General features: G+C 35.6%; 1 protein-coding gene across 1 annotated transcript in view; it reads left to right on the forward strand.

The window, feature by feature from the left end:
- Positions 1–8206: 8206 nt before the first annotated feature.
- The window catches only part of LOC132558842 (N-acetylneuraminate 9-O-acetyltransferase-like), a 47326-nt gene continuing 35534 nt past the window's right edge, over positions 8207–19998 (forward strand). Inside the window, exons 1-11 of the mRNA XM_060223454.1 lie at positions 8207–8339; positions 10913–11009; positions 12581–12767; positions 13624–13734; positions 13919–13970; positions 14968–15051; positions 15429–15519; positions 15721–15829; positions 17549–17673; positions 18330–18400; positions 18847–18967. Of these exons, the coding sequence (XP_060079437.1) occupies positions 8207–8339; positions 10913–11009; positions 12581–12767; positions 13624–13734; positions 13919–13970; positions 14968–15051; positions 15429–15519; positions 15721–15829; positions 17549–17673; positions 18330–18400; positions 18847–18967 (1181 nt within the window). The remainder of the gene's footprint in view (positions 8340–10912; positions 11010–12580; positions 12768–13623; positions 13735–13918; positions 13971–14967; positions 15052–15428; positions 15520–15720; positions 15830–17548; positions 17674–18329; positions 18401–18846; positions 18968–19998) is intronic.

Consider the following 19998-nt stretch of genomic DNA (forward strand, 5'->3'; position numbering starts at 1 on the left):
AAACACCCTTAAAGGCAGCGTCACAATCCCCAGGGTTTCGGCGCTTTGGAGCTGATTGATCTTCCGTTTTGGTTTTCACTGTGTTAGCGTCCATTGACAGTGATAGGAACGATTTGAACGGATCTGCCCCTTGACCATTGGTCTTGCGGTTGTAGCTGGACATTTGGTGGCCGTAAGTAAATTTACTTTTTTGTCTAATGGTATTGTTTCTAGGTCTTTATCACATCATTAAAAAAAATTCTTCTGTTGAAAGCACTGCATGTTGTCAGCTACACTGTAATTGATGTGTTTACTATGTATGTAAATCAACCTCTACTTTATAGTTCTATATCAGACAGAAAACGAATTAAAATGAAATTGTATGTGAATTAATTAAACGAATAGCTTAAGACTTAAATGTAGATTACCTCTGACAATGTTATTAGCTTATATTAACCAGAAGACGGAGAGAGAAAAAAGGGATATAAACAACAGTGATTATAAAAGTGTTAAATCTTAGTTTCCTAACGCGTGAGGCAATTAACCTGTCGATGAAAAAACATGCGCGGATAAAAATCATTACTTATATATATATATATATACACTGTTGCTATTGATAATAATATATATATATAATCTTCTCTTTTGTATATGGTACCTTCTGCATGTGGCGTCATCTTTGGGATAATAACTAAAATCGCGGGACTGCAGACAAATATACCAACATTAATTGATAAATTAGCGCCTTTTTCTCTTGACATTTAAATCTTAGCCGGATTTTTCCGAGCTGACATTAAAATCCTTTTTGATCTTCAACAGAACTAAACATTCTCTTTGTTAGTGACGATTTGTGTTTGATTTCTTTCTTCTCATCTATTTATTATGGAAATTTAACGATTCTCGAATTGCGTTTTGTCCTCTCGCATCCCGCCAAACGGCCCCATTGTCAATTCTGTGTTCATCGATGTTTGAATAGCGGAATATTAACGGTGGCGGAAGCCGCGAGAGCGTAAATTACAATGCCTGACATTTCAAACGTGGACGGTTAGACAGAGGGCGAGGCATGGATCCCGCGGGGTTAATTAGCATAATTACTGATAGCGTCCCCACTGGACAATGCCTTCTGTGCTATTGCCAACATCAGAAGCTGCCACGAACATTTGTTACGGGCGCTTTCATTGGCTGGTTTCGGATTGTGAAAGCGCCCCACCCCAGGACGCTTAAGCTTCTTCCGCTCGGTCTAGCGTCATCCCCAAATCTTGTTTACGATTTCATCACAGATTCATAATAACATTTATTTTTTTTATATTCGAATAATAATCCTCATGGTGCTTTATGATACCCCCATCACTCGCACAAAGCTGTTGCTTCACACAAGCTGTTACAATTTTCAAATGTAACATATTGAAAAGGTTTAATTTAAAGATTAAAGAGAAAAATATAACAAAGTGACATTAAATTATTATATTTAAATGAAAGAGGGTAAAACCCTAACAATAAAAACGGCATAGACATGTCCTCGTAATTTATGAACAGAAAGAAATAACATTTTAGACCACACTGTATCTCACCTGTATTAAAATATTCTTCTTTCTGACAGCATGGCGTGCGAATCGCGTAAAAACATACCTGGTATGAATTTTAATTATATAAAAATGTAAACAATGTTGACATTAGATTTAATTTGTGAAACTATTCACAATGTATCCCTTGGTATTTCTCTATAATGTGTTATAACGGGATTGGTCTTTAAAAAACAGTATTTTTTTAATTGTTGATTTTGTTTCTAACGTTTTGTTTATTTGTTTTCTTGTTTTGTTTTTTTTGTTTTGTTTTTCGCTAATGGTATCGGGGGTGATTGACTAAAGGACCACGACATTAATTCTTTGTAAATTAACTACCAACATCACGTTATAACAGTAAACTTGATGGTATGTCATTCATCACAACAGGGTAACGCAACTTAATCTCGACATTTCGAGGAGAAATCACAACAGGTACTAGTTAACAGTAATGAAATTTTAATAGAAATTACAACCGGGGAGAGTAGCATGATTTTGATATTTTCTTGAGAAATAACCTTAATCTGTTGATATATATTTTAGTTAGCCATTCCAAAGAACGCGTATCTGCACCTCTCCTAAGAAACGTTTCTTTTGTCTATGAAGGAATTTGACTGCATGCGAGTTGGTTGGACATATGTTCAGAAATTTGTTTGACGATACGTGAATACTTTTAGTAAAACTATCGTCTAAGGCACCCTGGGACTAAGTTGGTATTTATATAGCTAAATTGTCCCAATTAAAACCTCATTCACTGCGTCATTTTTACTCTTCTCTTTCTTCCGTTTTCAGATCCAATATACCGGATGCATTTAAAATTAGCTAGGAGCTTCGGCCCTGCCGTCGTTACCGGTAAATGGGAAAACCACTGGGTAAGCATGATGTCATACAAGTCTTAATTCTGATAGATTGATATAGACGAGTCTTTAATTTAACGAGGACAAAGTAAGACATTTTTCTTGACCCCAGCCCTTGTTCACTCCTTATTCTTCGTTGCTTTTCCTAGTCGTTCCCTCATTGCCCCTCCCCTTTCCGCTCTTTACATTATACATCCAGCATTCCTGAGTCCTCCCACTCCTATTTTTTTTTACTGTAGCCAAAATTTAAATATCGTTCTTCTTTGGCTCTTTTCCTACTCACCCCAGTCCCTGTCACATTGCCCATACGCTAACGCCCCCTCCTCACCCTAGTCCCTGTCACATTGCCTATACGCTAACGCCCCCTCTTCACCCCTCTCCCTGCACATTGCCCATACGCTAACGCCTCCTCCTCACCCCTGTCCCTGCCACATTGCCCATACGCTAACGCCCCCTCCTCACCCCTTTCCCTGCCACAACGCCCCCTCCTCACCCCTTTCCCTGCCACATTGCCCATACGCTAACAACCCCTCCTCACCCCTGTCCCTCTCTGCCCACACTCTCCCTATTCACCCCCGTCCATGCTACACCGCCCACACGTTAACTCCCCTTATCACCCCTGTTCTTGTTACACTGTCCACGCTCTGACCCCCTCCTCTCTCCCCAGTTTCTATTACACTGCCGACATTATAACCCCCCACTCCTAATCCCTGTCTACGCTACACTGCCAACACGCTAACTTCCCTCTCCTCCCCTGTCCCTGTCCCTATTACACTGCCGAAGTCTTACTCTCCTCCTGTACCCGGTCCCTATTACACTGCCCACAGTCTCAGTCCCCTACTGTACCCGGTCCCTATTACACTACCCACATTCTAACATTCCTCCTGTACCCGGTCTCTATTACACTGCCTAAGTTTTACTCCCCTCCTGTACCCGGTCCCTATTACACTGCCCATATTCTAACTCCCCTTCTGTACCTGGTCCCTATTGCACTGCCCAAGTCTTACTCTCCTCCTTTATCCGATCCCTATTACACTGTCCACACTCTAACTCCCCTCCTGTATCCGGTCCTATTACACTGCCCACACTCTAACCCCCTCCTGTATTCGGTCCCTATTACACTGCCCACACTCTAACTCCCCTCCTGTATCCGGTCCCTATTACACTGCCCACACTCTAACTTCCCTCCTGTATCCGGTCCCTATTACACTGCCCACACTCTAACTTCCCTCCTGTATCCGGTCCCTATTACACTGCCCACACTCTAACTTCCCTCCTGTATCCGGTCCCTATTACACTGCCCACACTCTAACTCCCCTCCTGTACCCGGTCCCTATTACACTGCCCACACTCTAACTCCCCTCCTGTATCCGGTCCCTATTACACTGCCCATACTCTAACTCCCCTCCTGCATCCGGTCCCTATTACACTGCCCACACTCTAACTCCCCACCTGTACCTGGTCCCTATTACACTCCCCACACTCTAACTCCCCTCCTGTATCCGGTCCCTATTACACTGCCCACACTCTAACTCCTCTCCTGTATCCGATCCCCGTCACAATATAACTTTCCTCCCTTACCTCTGACCCTGCTGTTTCGGTTCCACGATCTGTAAATGACGGGGGGAGGGGGTTCTGTACAGTTTTGACATGTCTATCAGACAACTATAGTAATTGCATTTGATTGGTAAAAATGTACATGATTACAATAGGACAGCGAGAAACACAATCACTTTAATCTTTAGTCCCTTTGATTCCTGTAGTGTGAATTTAAAATATGACCAATTTTTCACTGTTTATTTTTGTTTAATCTGAAATAACGATAGAAAATTTCGTTTCTTACATGGACAATGTTTTCGATACTATAAAAACATATAGACTATGTAAACATCACAATATGTTTTAAACTGTAACCGTTATTTAAGTTTCTTCATCGACAACAATGATTAAGGCTGAGTATATTGGGTTAATTGAAAGTACCAAATCACCTCGAATCTGTTGAATTAAGCCTTTACATTCTTGTATCACCACTGCCCAACCTGTTTGTTACCGATCCTCGTATTACCGCACTTGTTCCAGAACACAGACGTTACCCAACCATAAAGTTAATTTAGGTCAGATTTGTTACTGCGCCGTGAGCGCTTGTTGTTTCCACTTAAACTTAGCCTGTGGGGACAAATTGTAATGGAATATGTATATCGACATTTTTTCGTGGTTGCGAAATGGATCGTCAAAGAAAAAAACACAGCATGGGAAAGCCTCTACTCTAAACCCATCTGTATAGTTTGAACAGGTGTCAGAGTCGGGATATCTTACACAGGCAGCAGATAAAATATTTTGACATCTTTGTTTTTCAACGATCAAGAACATCTGTAAAACTAGCTTGAAACTTAACGCGAAGTCTGAATGGGTTTCCAAACTAATGTCATCTCTTAAACCGGCCAATCAGAACGAGCGTAGCAGTTTTTGAAATTGCTGCGCGTGTTCTGCCAGCTGATAGTAACGCTTACTATACGCGCGGTTATCTCGGTGTTATCATCAAACATCGTTGCCAAACAAAAGACAACCAAGAGTTAAAAAGGTTACTTATATTGGCACTGGTTTAGGAGGGAATAGTGCTACATTGTGAACTTCTGAATGAGATTTTTTAAGTGATAAAAATGACTCAGTTTCTCCTCCCCCTCCCCACTCTTTTTACTGTTTAGATCTCGAGCTGATTAGATTTTGATAAGTTTCGTAATGTAGCATTACTAATGTGTGACTGATTCAACTTTTCAAAAGTCAATGTAAACGTGATCTTGGCGTACACACAACCAGGTGGAAATACAAAACGTTAATGAACCATCGGGGTTTTAACACTTTTGCCAGAGGTAAATATTCTACTTTAGAATTTACATTCAAAACAACGCAAAAGGCAAAAAGATTTGTCAGCTTTATAAAACTGAATAAAGTATTTTTGATGCATATTTTATTTGAAACAGTTAAAAGTAAACGATTCCTTAAATATTTTTCTTCATAAATACGATATTTGAAGTTTTAATATCTTCTGGTAAGTGTTTGTTTCTGTCATTACACATGCTAAACGAAGATATTAGTAACGGACTGACGTAGTAGTTTCCAGTTCTGTAAAAATGCCCGCCAGTGGATTATCAGTTGTACCAACAGCGACAGAGGTCTCACCCCCTCCCGTCATTCTGAAAATCTAATCAGATTTTTTCCCAGTCAAGTGGCTCTTCTGATAAATTCCTCAGCAGCCGCGGTGGTTTGGATATAAGGCCAACTTAAAATTAGCTTAAATTCGAGAACAGGGTCAAAGTTGCATGAGTGGTAAATATCCGCTTGTAAGGGCTGAGGCGTTCTGTTTCCAATTCAGTTTTTGACATATGTTGTAGTATTCGTAAATAGTACTTTGATTATAAATAAACTGCATTCATGGTCTTAAAAATTTCATATCTTTTAAACAATTTGTTGATGTTTCTTTCGGTTATCTATCAATATATCATTCTCTAATCATTTCTGTATCTAGTACAATTAAGGAATAGTTTAGCCTTGTAAGATTCACGCCCCACAGATAAGGAATTACTACCGACTCCGGGGTCAGTGCATAGCTTTTCATTAGCCAGTGAACGCACAGGCACTCGAGGCCAGGATATTATTTTTTAAACGTTGATTTTTGTTTTAGCACTCATGACTGACGTTATTTAAACGAAATATCAGCAGAATTCAAGTTTATGTGCCGGTTGACAAATCCGAGGTCCACGGTCATTAAAAATACACAAGGCAAGCAACTCCAGATTTTAAAAAATCGACCCCTCGCTTGGAAACTGGCTCAAAAAAAGTAGTTATGATAAGTTCCTTGTAAAACAATATGTATCCGTAGGTAGTGTGTATATTTACCTTTTATTTGGTGCATAACATTACAGGCAACGAGAAATTCACAATACGTACATGAGATTAACATCTCAATAATCGGAGATTTTATCGTCCATGTAATTATCTTTGACGGAAGTAACATGCCATTTCAAGGGCGGTCACTCCGACTTTTTGGGAGAGGAGTTCCGGATAGCACTATACCAGTGAACAGGTAAGAAAGGATCCGATGTCATTACGCGCGTAACTTCAAAATAGATATTTTTATTTCTACAAATACATTTGCGGGGATGGAAAAATAATGGCTGGGCAAAGAAAGTCCACAGTTGCCAACTCGGATACAATATCATGGTAAGGGATTATACAGAATGCATCAAATTTCAATCAAGCTGGCGGTAATGAGAATTTTTTTTCAAAAAAAAAATAGAAAAAAAAAATCATGCAGATAATGAAAAAAGGGCGCAATTTATGAAAAATATCGTGGGGGAAATATATTAACTTAGAAATTGGAAATTAAATGATTTTTTTTCTATTTTTTTTTAAATGCCCAGCCATTATTTTTCCATCCCCGCAAATGTATTTGTAGAAATAAAAATATCTATTTTGAAGTTACGCGCGTAATGACATCGGAACCTTTCTTACCTGTTCACTGGTATAGTGCTATCCGGAACTCCTCTCCCAAAAAGTCGGAGTGACCGCCCTTGAAATGGCATGTTACTTCCGTCAAAGATAATTACATGGACGATAAAATCTCCGATTATTGAGATGTGAAAAAATCTAGCTAAAACAAAAATCAACGTTTAAAAAATAAAGACAACATAAGAAATTGGAAATATGATAATGATCCGCCCGATCCTTCTAAAACCTTTTCACTTAGTAGAAAAAAAGTCGATGTTTTTTTACCAACAAGTGTTTGTTTACAACCGCAGTCTAGTACCAAACTCGAACAAGCTGGGATCAAGAAATAGGAATTCCTTAAATTAACCACCCGTTGCTTCTCAACATATGACGACATCAATAACAGTTATCGTTTTAAAGCCTTTCTCTAGAAATAATAATAAAGATGGTTTGAAGGATGGACAGACACAACAATGTTCCATTTAATTCATTGATCATAATTTGCACCAGATGGCAAGGCTGTTCAATTTTCTTTTGTCAAATGCTTTACACAATAATTGTGTATATATTGATGAGTCTTTATTTAAATTTATTTAAATCCATTTTAAAATGGCCTTCGCCAAGCTGTTTGGGTACAATTCACGTACAAGCGTGATATAAAAAGGGGCCCATGTGAATTTGTAGGAGGATATCGATATTACATACTAGCTAAATGCCAAATGTCATTGGGAAGAAACAATACATAAGGCACGTCTGTCTCTTGATATTATAGGTCTCGGGTACCAATACTGCCATATAGATTTCTATAGAAATTTCAACTTCAGAGGTCAAGCATAACTAATTGAATTATCGCGAACGTATCATGGTTTGATGATCAGGAAGATATGCATGTGTGTGATCACTTATTATCTGGTCATTGAAAAAATGACCTCACTGTCATAAGTACCGCGTACTAGAGTCCGTGAAGGGACGCCAATGGATGCTTTTTAATACAATTACTTCGTATACATGACGATATATTTTACTAGACCGTTTTCATTTATCGGTTTGATCCGTATATTCCTTTCCCTTTCAAGACTGTATATTACTGAAATAAGACATATCAGAATCGAACAAGCTCCTCAAAGTTAGTCTATAATTAATGACAATTTTTCCGGGTGATTACTTTCTTAATTTATATTAGGAGCTTAATCCACGTGTTAAACACTGCAGACTCCCCTTGGCGAACCTCAATCTGAAATACTTGTCTCGAATACGCTTGAGAAACAGTCTTGCACTACAAACGTTTGAGAGACGCTGTCATTCGGCGTAGAAACGGGCATGGCGGACAACCGCAGTAATTCGTCAACGCCTGAAATAACTTATTATTTGAACATCGAAAATGCAAAAATCCTTGCGTTTACTATGGTCCTGGGGTTCGTTATGTATCATAGTGTTATACATATGAAATATGGTAAGTATTTTTTATCTGGGTAATTGATATTTAAAAAATATCTTGCTCTGCCATCTGACAGAATATTGACACTGACAGACGAATCAGCTTATATCCATGTTTTTATTAATTGTTAGTGTTTGTACCTCAAACTCTTATTCTTCAATACCGATGCCATGAATAGAGACTATTTTCGATATATTTCACAGGGATTGAAGGGTTAAAGTTGTGTTTGTACTTTTCGTGAGACAAATACATGCATGTCAATTGCAACGATATGTTAATCCCGGAAACCTGTATCTTGTCTTGAGCAGGAGTGCTTATGCATGCGGCGTACTAGCGTCTTTCTCTGAGTGATAAGTACTTTAAGGCTTTACAATGCAATTGATTTGTGCACACAGATCGAGCCTCACTAACTCTGGCCTTGAAACACACAGACTTAAAAACAAGGTAATGAATCATGATTCGTGAAGCGAGACATTTATGTGTTATGCACCAGGCCAAATCTTGTTGATTTTATATCATTACATAATTGCAAGTTTTTACTTATTCACACACATACCTTACTTACATTTTATTGCCAATATGGTGTCGTGTCATCTTCAGAAAAAGAACCTAGTGATAAAGGTTTGAATATGACTTGTGTTGGTGATCTTTTCTATTAGGCCACACCAATTTTTAAAATGATTTCTTCAGATTTTTCGACAAAAAACAGGAGCAAGAGGGTGGGGTTTTTAATTTGATTTTGTTTTTCTTATTTTGGATAATATCATGCAAGCGGAAGTAAAATTTAACAAATATGGATTTCATTGCTTCAAGAGATGCACACATTGGATAATTGAAATGGTATTTAGCTGTAAGTAATGTTTTGGCATATTTTTAAGTGATCACCTTTGTACTGGGAATATTCAAATACAAATTTTTCATTCTAACATGTGATAAATATTTCACTTGAAAATGATAATCATTTCTCACTGCACAGTATTTCTTTCCATGGTTTTCCAAATTAATTCATACTAGTTATGAGTGGAATGGTAAAACAAAACAAAAACAAAACATATCCAAAGTGACAAATAACAAAAAATATGAATTGAGGAATTCTTACTTAAAATTCTGAATTTATTCAAAAGCATATCAGCTAGTAAAAATTGGGATGTTTACTCGCAAGTATGAGCACAAGAGAAACCTAAACTCTACATCATGTTAGCATAACATGTATAATTGTTTTCTTAACAGTTGATACAGTTTTTTAACCCTGGGAAAATACTAGCTGCAATATACCACTCGGCTAGAGAGAACTTCTCTTTAGCTCGATTGGTTGAGTGTCAGTCTAGTAAGTCAGGGATCTCGGGTTCGATTCCTAGCGGAGGCATTGAGATGAAAAATGGCCTCTGTTACAGTTTTATTAATATTTATCAAAGAAAAAAAGAAGACAAAGTTAGTAATTGACCACAAACTCATAGTTTATACAGCTTTACGACAATTTTCACTTGTATCACAATGTCAAGTTATGAAACATACTGTTTCATCATAGCTTCTCAAGCTTACAGTACTAAGGCGCAATAGTCCCATTTCATTCTTAGCTCACTTGGCGCAAAGGGGAATTATCTGATAAAAAATGCTTCTCTTCTTTTTGTTCAAGTGAACATAAAAATCAGTGTTGAATATGGAGTGGAGAAAAATCACAAGGTGAAATCTATATCAGCATTATTTCATATTGTAAATTTAAGCAGGATGAATATTAAAATTTACTTTGATATAATTAAAACTGTTAAGAAATAACTAAGTAATAGATAAGATTTTCTTATAAATGGTCTTAAATGTATGTACACAAGTATACAATGGTAACAGAATTATCTCTAGGGTTTTCATGTAAGAAGTCAAGGACAACACATTTGTGTTTTTGTATACATGCTTGGTGTGACTTTTGTGTGATGGTTATAGAGGATAACAGTCCAAAGTTTTTTGGTAGTTGACACAGTCTGTTACAGTGCTCCAGATAACTTTTTGACGTGTGGGGTTTTCACTCCTACCTTTATAAATTGAGGGGTTTTTTCACCCCTGCCTTCATCAAGTGTATGGGTTTTTCCATATTAGGGTAACACTGAATTTGTAAACATTTTTGACAGCGCCATATTTGCTATGTGACTGGTTTATGTCTGTTTGACTTAGATTATTGAGTTTTCTAACTACGTAATATTGGAGCCAGACATTGACGCAGAGTCCGGATTTCGCACGGGTTAATGACGCAAATCTTATTTTTTTCCTAGCGTGAAATTAGAAATATTGTGCGTGAAAACGCATTCACACAGGCTATCTGGAGCACTGTGTTATCTTCTATTGTACTGTTTTTTGGATATATATATACCGGGTATGTGTTTTGAGAAAGATCTCCTGGTATCAATTTAATCTGCATCTTTTCTAGTGAACAATGATCATGACCAACGTAACCCATAACCCATACACTACTGTGCCTGTCTAAATGTTTGGAAATGACAATATTTTAACAGTTCACTGCATTGTTTTCAATGCTAGAGGCCTATTCACCAAACCTGAATTATAAAAAATATTAATCGTTCACTTTTATTTAAAAGGTAATGACTCCTGCAAATGGTTGCTGAGTGATGGTCGTTTCCCGGGTTACAACACTTGGCAACCCTATGGTTGTATGATGCACAAGTATAATAACTTGTAAGTACATATATCATTATCATTTATTGAATGGTTTTGAAAGAGAAGAATGTATGTCCTAGATATATTTTAATTATAACTTTATGGGGTCCTTAAGGATTCAATCAATTGTGTTATTGTTACTATATATAGAACAAATGAATCTCAATACTCCCATGTCATCAGTAATAAGTGGCAAATACAGCGATTAGTGGTTTATCTTACATGGTCTGACCAGTTTTATATTAACCTGCATGCCACATTTTAAATCATTCAAATTGTGATATGGTTGAGAATTTACACATGTGCTTATGTTCTTCCAAAATTATCAGATAAATGAACACTATGGAGTTTATTAAACTATGGGGCTAGTGCACTTCCCTATCTAGATATTGACATTTCTCTTAGCTCGGATTTTCCTCGGTCGCCTTTCTAGATTTAAAAATCTAGACCCTTAGCATAACTAATACAAGTCCTAGAAAGCGGAAAAGCTGTATATGATACTGTATATCCAAGGTAAGTCATTGTTAGCTAGCTATGTAGTGATATACTGGTACACCCCAATAGATAATGTATCATATTGTGTTACAAAACCAACATAACTGTATATCACAATATATCACATGTTGAGTGTTTTATATTAATTTTTTAAGGATTCTTGATAAATAGGAACTGTAATGAAGTAATGTAAGACCCTGTATCAGTTGGTATCCAAAGATGGTGATAAGTTGTTGATACAACATCAGTGCATCAGGATATATCATGAAATGTTCAGCCATGTTGCTTCACCCCTATTCTTAGCCCACCATCATCAGATTTGTGGCGATTCAAATCGCCCTACGTCAATCGTTCATGGTCTATGGTTTGTCCGTCGTCTGTTTGTAAACAACATTTTTATTGCTTTAACTTGAGAAATACTGAATGGTTTGTTATCAAATTTCACGTGTAGGTTCCTTTTGGTCCCTAGTTGTGCCTGGTCGATTTTGGGACTTACCAGAAAAATAGAAAGGCCAATAGAAGGCCATCTTTAATTTTGTTCTTGAGAATTACTTGATGTTTCTTCCTCAAATTTCATATGTAGGTGTGACTTTGTCCTTAATTGTGCCTGTTTGATGTTGGGACTGATCGAAAAACAAAATGGCTGACAGATGGCCATCTTGGATTTTGACCATAAAGATTTGTTACTGTTGTTTTTTTAATAATACTCGATGGATCTGCCTCAAATTTCATGTATTCCTCTTGGTCCCTAGATGTGTGGTACATTGTATTAATTTTGTGACTGATTTTAACAGGCGACCATCTTGGTTTTGGCAGTTAAAATTATCATTGCTATTTCCTGGAGGAATTTTTAAATTTCACATGATAATTAAAATCAAAGAAGATTATAAAGATGAGAAAAGAAGGGAAAAGGACTTGTGAAGAACAAAGAAAACATCAAACAATTGTGGGTGCCAAGATCCATATGGGATCACATGTTTAACTCCACTTCAGTATAAATTTGGATTAAAAGGTGCTATATATGTATATATATTGTGTGTCTTTTGTAAAACCTTTGTAATCATATCAATAATCATTATAAAATTTTATTTCAGAGATGCCAGGATGTGTATGCATTACATATCTTATTGGGGTGGAAACAACCACATAACATTTCTGGGAGACTCAAGAATTCGACAGCTTTATTTTGAATTTGTCAACCTGTTAAGTCCAACACCAATTAAGTCCTACAAGACCCACTCTGATCTACATTTCCGGGATGATAAAATACATGCTACTGTGGTAAGTAGTTGTAGTGATAACAATCCTCATGGCATGCTACCGTGGTAAGTAGTGTGTGGTGATAACAATCCTCATGGCATGATAAAAAGTCTTTCTAGAATTAGAGTTATTGACATGTGTATTTTTTATTTTATTCACAACATTAAAGGGGACAGTATGTCATCATAGAGATTTTAAGTTATAAAAATAAAACTTAATGAAAAACCTGTAATTTTCTTAAGTAAGGAAAGTTATTAATTTAGTCCAAAAGTAAAACACAATTCTTAAAACACAATTCTTAAATTACAAAAACTTAGAAGTGTGAACATCGACCAAGATTAATCCCACCAGCAAGTTTAAATGTGAGCATGCAGCCTCTGTTCAATTCCATGCATAGTTCATCATTGTCAGGCACAAGGACTGGAATGATCCTCATTTAGACATGATGTGAAAAGTTATTATGTAGCATTTTTGACATTGAACAATGGAAGGCCTCTTTTAAGATTTAAGTGCTTTGAACATCAATGGCAAGAAAACTTAATGATTTAAGTTACAAAAATAAAGAGATAAAGTCAACATGATAAGACACAGACAAGAGAAGTAAAGCCAGATTTAAACAACAACAAAAAAAAAAAAAAAAACAAGTGAAAACAACCCTGGAAGACCTTTTCTAATAATCTTTTGAAATCTTGATTCAATATTTCAGAAACAAAGTCCTGCTTGTGTTGATAAGTCAACAGTTTTAACAATAACTAGCTGATACAAGCTTAAATCAATTAAGGAATGAAAAATGACTGATGTTCGAATGTGGGTGTTTGATATTATTGCTCTAGATCTGTTGATTATCCAAATTTACAGTTTACGTTTGATTTTGTAGGATTTTCTATGGCATCCAATGGTGAACACCTCCATGTATGAAGTATATAAGAATTGGATGATGCAGGACCTGAAAGACCAACCCAACCTCGTCATCACAGGCAGCGGCACGGTCAGTAGTCATCAGCTGGTCATTCTAGCATCTACATTCTCTATTTTCTATAGACACATTATTGAATCAATTTGTATTGCTTCACTACACAATTCTGACGTAGAAAGTTTAAGAGTCATAACTGAAAAAAAACTAAATAATTGATATTTTGTCTATTATATAAACTCTATACTTTTGTTGACAGTGGTGTATCAAGCAATTCAATGGAAGTGAAGATGCCAAGAATAATTTTGCAGGTAATTACCATTAATAGACAGTCTGATCTTTGAGTAATATTAGTTTGGAGCAATTCGGTCACAACATTTCTGTAAGAATAATTGATGATAATGCCAAGATTTTAAAATCAGCAAGAAAATACCAACATGCTTAAAAAATCTAAATTCAAACTCTGAATCAATGAAACAATATATAAACAAAATGAAGAATTACATAGAGACCCTTTTACTGTTCCAGAAAAGTGATTGTCTTCATCAACAACATCTACCATGTAAATCTTGGTCAATATTGAAGTTAGTATTTGATAACAATTTCAGCATAGAATTCTGATTTGTTGGAGTTTATATTCAACATTGACAATATTTTGTTCACTATATTATAGCAATGTTGTTTTTTTTTTATTTCAATGGGCTTTTGATGACAATGCCTGTTTGAGAAATAAATTATCACTAGGGTATATCATAACAAAATTTCCTATTATGAACATACAAATATCCACAAAAGTTCCACGGTCAATCTTGCCAAAAACTTGTTTCTCAGAATTCAGCTATGTCAGTATAGAAGTTTCATATGCTTAGGTAACACGAGAGTCATGACTTGTGGAATGATAGAATCTGCAGTTACTCTCCCACAGCTTTAGATCTTTCATTATATCTACATATTAAAAATTTGTTAGTACTGTATGGAAAATTTGTTTAAAGAGTTTATAGTGCAAAGAGAAGAATTATATATCAGAAGAATAATGAAACAGTTTTCTAATCCGTTATTGGACGACATGAAATGCTAAAGCTGTTATAGATATTAAGTCTTCGATTAAATCTTAGATTTTGCATTTCCTTATGAACAGTGGTATCTATTACCGGGTAGATATGCATATTGAATTGCATAAGTTATTGTTGTGCATTTCGTCAAGAATTTCATACCATGTGTTCGTGTATTGGAGTTTTAATTGGTTTTTATAGAAATGGTTGAGTTGCTTTAGACATCACTGTGTACCCTTGTGTTTTCTGACTACAGTAAATCTGACGTTGGTCATCCCACTAATGAAGAAGATGAAACGGGCAGGAGGCGGCAAAACAAATATTATCTGGATGTTACAAGGTAATAGGAATATGACCTTATCCTAAACTGGCTGACACAACCACTTCTAGTGGGGGAATTAGTTTTAAAAGTATTGGGTATCATGAGTTGTATTGAGCAAGATCCTTTAGTAACTGCCTGTCTACATTGTTTTGTTTACACCAGTCCACAGTTACTTTCAAGTTTAAACAAATTCTTGATCAATTAAATTTACCTTGATTATGTAAATAGGATATTTTTTCTCTTTACAATTATATTTTAGACCCTGATAACCCTATGTTTTGCTATTATTTTGTTAATAAGACAAGGCTGTACGGAAATTTCTATCACCCAGCCTTCTGTCATTGATATCATAAGAATGGCATGTAAACAGAACAAATTGTCTTCCTTTGTTTCAGATCCTGTTGATGAGACGAGACTGTATGGAAATAGAAGTTCTATAACAAATCAACAGATAGATAACTATAACAGAGTGGCTCTCGACCATCTGTGAGTATATCTATTATACTTTTGAATTTTAGTTCTGGTAAAATCTAGAATGATGTGACGATGATGGGAGAGTATTTAAAATAGAAATAAAATGTCAGCATTATGACATATCACTAGTCATGTTATTCTAAAACCTTACAGGGTTATCCACATAACCCTTTTTGATTAACAATTTTATATTGATAATTTTTATTTGTTAAGGGATGATGAAAGTGTGGCAAAGGTCTGGAGTTCATCCCGTTTGGTTGCTCAGGGAATTGGGGAAAGATCTGAGGATGGCCTTCATATGACAAAGCCAGCACTAGACCTGGTAAGTATAGATATAAGATGGATATGGTAGATCTGCTTGTGATAAAGGCTACATTATGCCTAGTAAATCTAAACATATCAAAGCTTTTTCTGCACCTAACGTGTGTACAGTTCTCTAGAGTTTCCTCTAGACATGATAAATCTACACATGATGTAGCATACAAAAGGCCTAGGATGTCAAGATATATTTAAATCTTTTCCTGCACCTAACGTGTTCAGTTCTCTAGAGTTTCCTCTAGACATGATAAATCTACACATGATGTATCATACAAAAGGCCTGGGATGTCAAGATATATTTAAATCTTTTCCTGCACCTAACGTGTGTACAATTCTCTATAGAGTTTCCTCTAGACTTGATAAATCTACACATGATGTAGCATACACAAGGCCTGGGATGTCAAGATATATTTAAATCTTTTCCTGCACCTAACATGTGTTCAGTTCTCTAGAGTTTCCTCTAGACATGATAAATCTACACATGATGTATCATACAAAAGGCCTGGGATGTCAAGATATATTTAAATCTTTTCCTGCACCTAACGTGTGTACAAGATATACAATTCTCATGTGTTATAGAGTTTCCTCTAGACATGATAAATCTACACATGATGTAGCATACACAAGGCCTGGGATGTCAGGATATATTTAAATCTTTTCCTGCACCTAACATGTGTTCAGTTCTCTAGAGTTTCCTCTAGACGTGATAAATCTACACATGATGTATCATACAAAAGGCCTGGGATGTCAAGATATATTTAAATCTTTTCCTGGACATAATATATGTTGGAAACATCCCAAGGTTAGAAAAAATTATTATGGTTGAAAGTTTGCTTAACATTTGATTTTGAAAGTAAATAGAATAGCATTGATCATTGTCCATGTGAATATACAGGAAGTTAATCAGTTCAAGACGGCAAATCAGTGATACAATATGAGACAATCATTGGATTGTTTATATCTTTGATAGCAAACTAGAAAAACTCAATTTTGATAAAATTTGTAATTCATTGTTTCAGAAACATCATATATAATTTATAGATGATAAAAGAATCAGAGAAACTGAAAATAATTTGGAAAATTAAAAAAAAAATTATTATGACCTATTGCTATTATGTATCGCAAGTCCTTGTGCACCATCCGCTGCTCGTAAACTTTTCCTTTAAAACACTATCACTGCTTAAGGTCTGGGTGGATTTCAACTAAACTTGATCTAAACTTGGGAATTGGGCCCCTAAAGGGTAGTTAAACAATACTTTGCTTCAAAATGCTACAATTCCTTAATGCATGAATGGATTTCATTAGAATCTTTGAGGTGGGCAATTTATTCAGGAAGTTGATTTGACTCCTAGGGACTTGGGGCCAGGGCTGAAAATGGGAAAGTTTGTCAAAAATTTTGCTTCAAAACACTACTTCCTTAATGCTTGAATGGATTTAAACCAAATGTGGTCTGAAATATCATTGTGGAAATTCATCAGATTTCTCAGATGACTGTTAAGGGCAAACAGCCCTCTTGTTACATTTTTGTCAGTGAAATATAGAAAAATATCTCATTTTTTGTCATAATACTTTGCAGACTTATGCCAGTAGAGAACACAAATCATCATATAGAATTGACACTGTGCACTTGTGAAGAGTACTAAAATATTAGACACACTTGTGAAATATATTTGTTATTACTGAAGATACTATTAAATATCCTGTATTTATTCTGTCTTGAAAGGATGCCCAGATGTTGATGAATATGTACTGTAATGACAACATGAACCATGCCGATGGCACATGTTGTCGCAGTCCAGAAGTAGCCACCACCCTCCAGATCATTGTAGCTTCATTCTTCCTCGTCTGGTAAGTGTTTGGATTAATTACATTCATCAATAAAGAAAATGAGGAAATGTTTTAATTTTCAGTCAGATATTAGCATTCTTCAATCGATAGATTTTCATGAAGATATTTCCTATTGAGGTTTTCAAACTAGTGATGGGTAATGAAAAATTATATGAAAAATTTTGAAATTGTGAAAGAATTCACATTTACCTGGTGTCCTTTCACATTCATTTCCAATATTAACCAAAGAAAGTTTGGTAATCATGATCACCTTTCACACAAGTCAGGATCCTTTTCTACTGTATCTGTATGTAGTCTGAGGGAAAAGAGATTATTTTTCCGTGGAAATACATAATTTGAGTTTCAAATGAAAGAAAACATTTGCATACGTTAACTTTACATTGGCAGTAATATCAACAGTCATGCTGGTGTTATTTAGATGGTGTCATATTAAAAGTATGTTCTTATAAAATATTTGTTCATTGCATCAGTAGTGACAAGCCACGAGTTCCTAGTTACAGTTGAAATGATATGTCATTTTGATGTATTTTACCCTTATTATCTTAATCTTTTAATTAGTTGAACTGTTCATAATTATTATGAGAATATGTTGTTAAGTGTTTGACAGTTGGTTTGTTTGAGCTAGTCCTTGTATAAATTCCTTCTTGTTATTTCAGTATGGTTTCTGCTATAGCCCTGATCATGTACAGGAAGAGACTTCGTCGTATTAGCGTTAAAGCTCGAGCAGGTAGGCTTTTTATGGTCTAAAAAATAATATTATACACAGAAAGTATCAAGAAATGCTATGTTGAGGGAAATATTTGTCTTTTTTTACCCCAATAACCCACGTTTTCCGTGATTTTGTTCCGTGGTTTGATTATACAGTCTGTTATTAACACACTTGTGCTACAAATTTAGACTGAACTTTCCTCTACTAATGATAGAATGCTAGTTATGAATATTTTCTTATGCTGTTTGGAAGTGTATATTTAATTTTAATTAAACACTTTAATTCATTCATCGTGTTTTAAATCCCTTTCCTTACACATTTATCTTGAACCAAAGTGACATATCTGGTATCTGGTATTTATTATCTGTTGTGTTGAGTGGGTTAGTTTTGAACTTTGAATAATCTGCCTGAAAAAAGAAACTTGTTTTTTTCTCAACTAAACAAATGATTTTTTTTTTTAACAGAAAATGGCCAGAGGAATGGTCAGAACTCCAGTATCATTGAGCCTTACCAGCCTTGTTTTGACATACTTACCTCCCTGGCAAAATTTGGTATCATCATGGCATACTTCTATATATGTGACAGGTATGGTGGTTTACAGCACTATTTGATAGCAGGATTTAATCCATACATCAAAGTAGAGGGGATAGCTGTTTAGGTTTAGTTCTACTACAGATCAATGTTTATTGACAATTCTGAGTTGATTCTTGTTATAACATTTAGAAGTACATACTGTGATTTGTTTCTACGATTGATAAAGAGTGTTTCTGTTTGGATGATAATGTAGTCAGGATCATAATGATTGTCTGTTGTGATAAGTCAGGAATTTCATTATCATAGACTTATCATTGTCTGTTATGGTAAGTCAGGAATTTCATTATCATAGACTTATCATGTCTGTTGTGGTAAGTCAGGAATTTCATTATCATAGACTTATCATGTCTGTTGTGGTAAGTCAGGAATTTCATTATCATAGACTTATCATGTCTGTTGTGGTAAGTCAGGAATTTCAGGATCATAGACCAATCATGTCTGTTGTGGTAAGTCAGGAATTTCAGGATCATAGACTTATCATTGTCTGTTGTGGTAAGTCAGGAATTTCAGGATCATAGACTTATCATGTCTGTTGTGGTAAGTCAGGAATTTCATTATCATAGACTTATCATTGTCTGTTGTGGTAAGTCAGGAATTTCAGGATCATAGACTTATCATGTCTGTTGTGGTAAGTCAGGAATTTCATTATCATAGACTTATCATGTCTGTTGTGGTAAGTCAGGAATTTCAGGATCATAGACCAATCATGTCTGTTGTGGTAAGTCAGGAATTTCAGGATCATAGACTTATCATTGTCTGTTGTGGTAAGTCAGGAATTTCAGGATCATAGACTTATCATGTCTGTTGTGGTAAGTCAGGAATTTCATTAACATAGACTTATTATATGTCTGTTGTGGTAAGTCAGGAATTTCATTATCATTGACTTATCATTGTCTGTTGTGGTAAGTCAGGAATTTCAGGATCATAGGCTTATCATTGTCTGTTGTGGTAAGTCAGGAATTTCATTATCATAGACTTATCATGTCTGTTGTGGTAAGTCAGGAATTTCATTATCATAGACT

The sequence above is a fragment of the Ylistrum balloti genome, unplaced genomic scaffold, assembly GCF_031769215.1.
Source record: "Ylistrum balloti isolate Yb309-2 unplaced genomic scaffold, AGI_CSIRO_Ybal_v1 Utg370830, whole genome shotgun sequence".
NCBI classification, from domain to species: domain Eukaryota; kingdom Metazoa; phylum Mollusca; class Bivalvia; order Pectinida; family Pectinidae; genus Ylistrum; species Ylistrum balloti.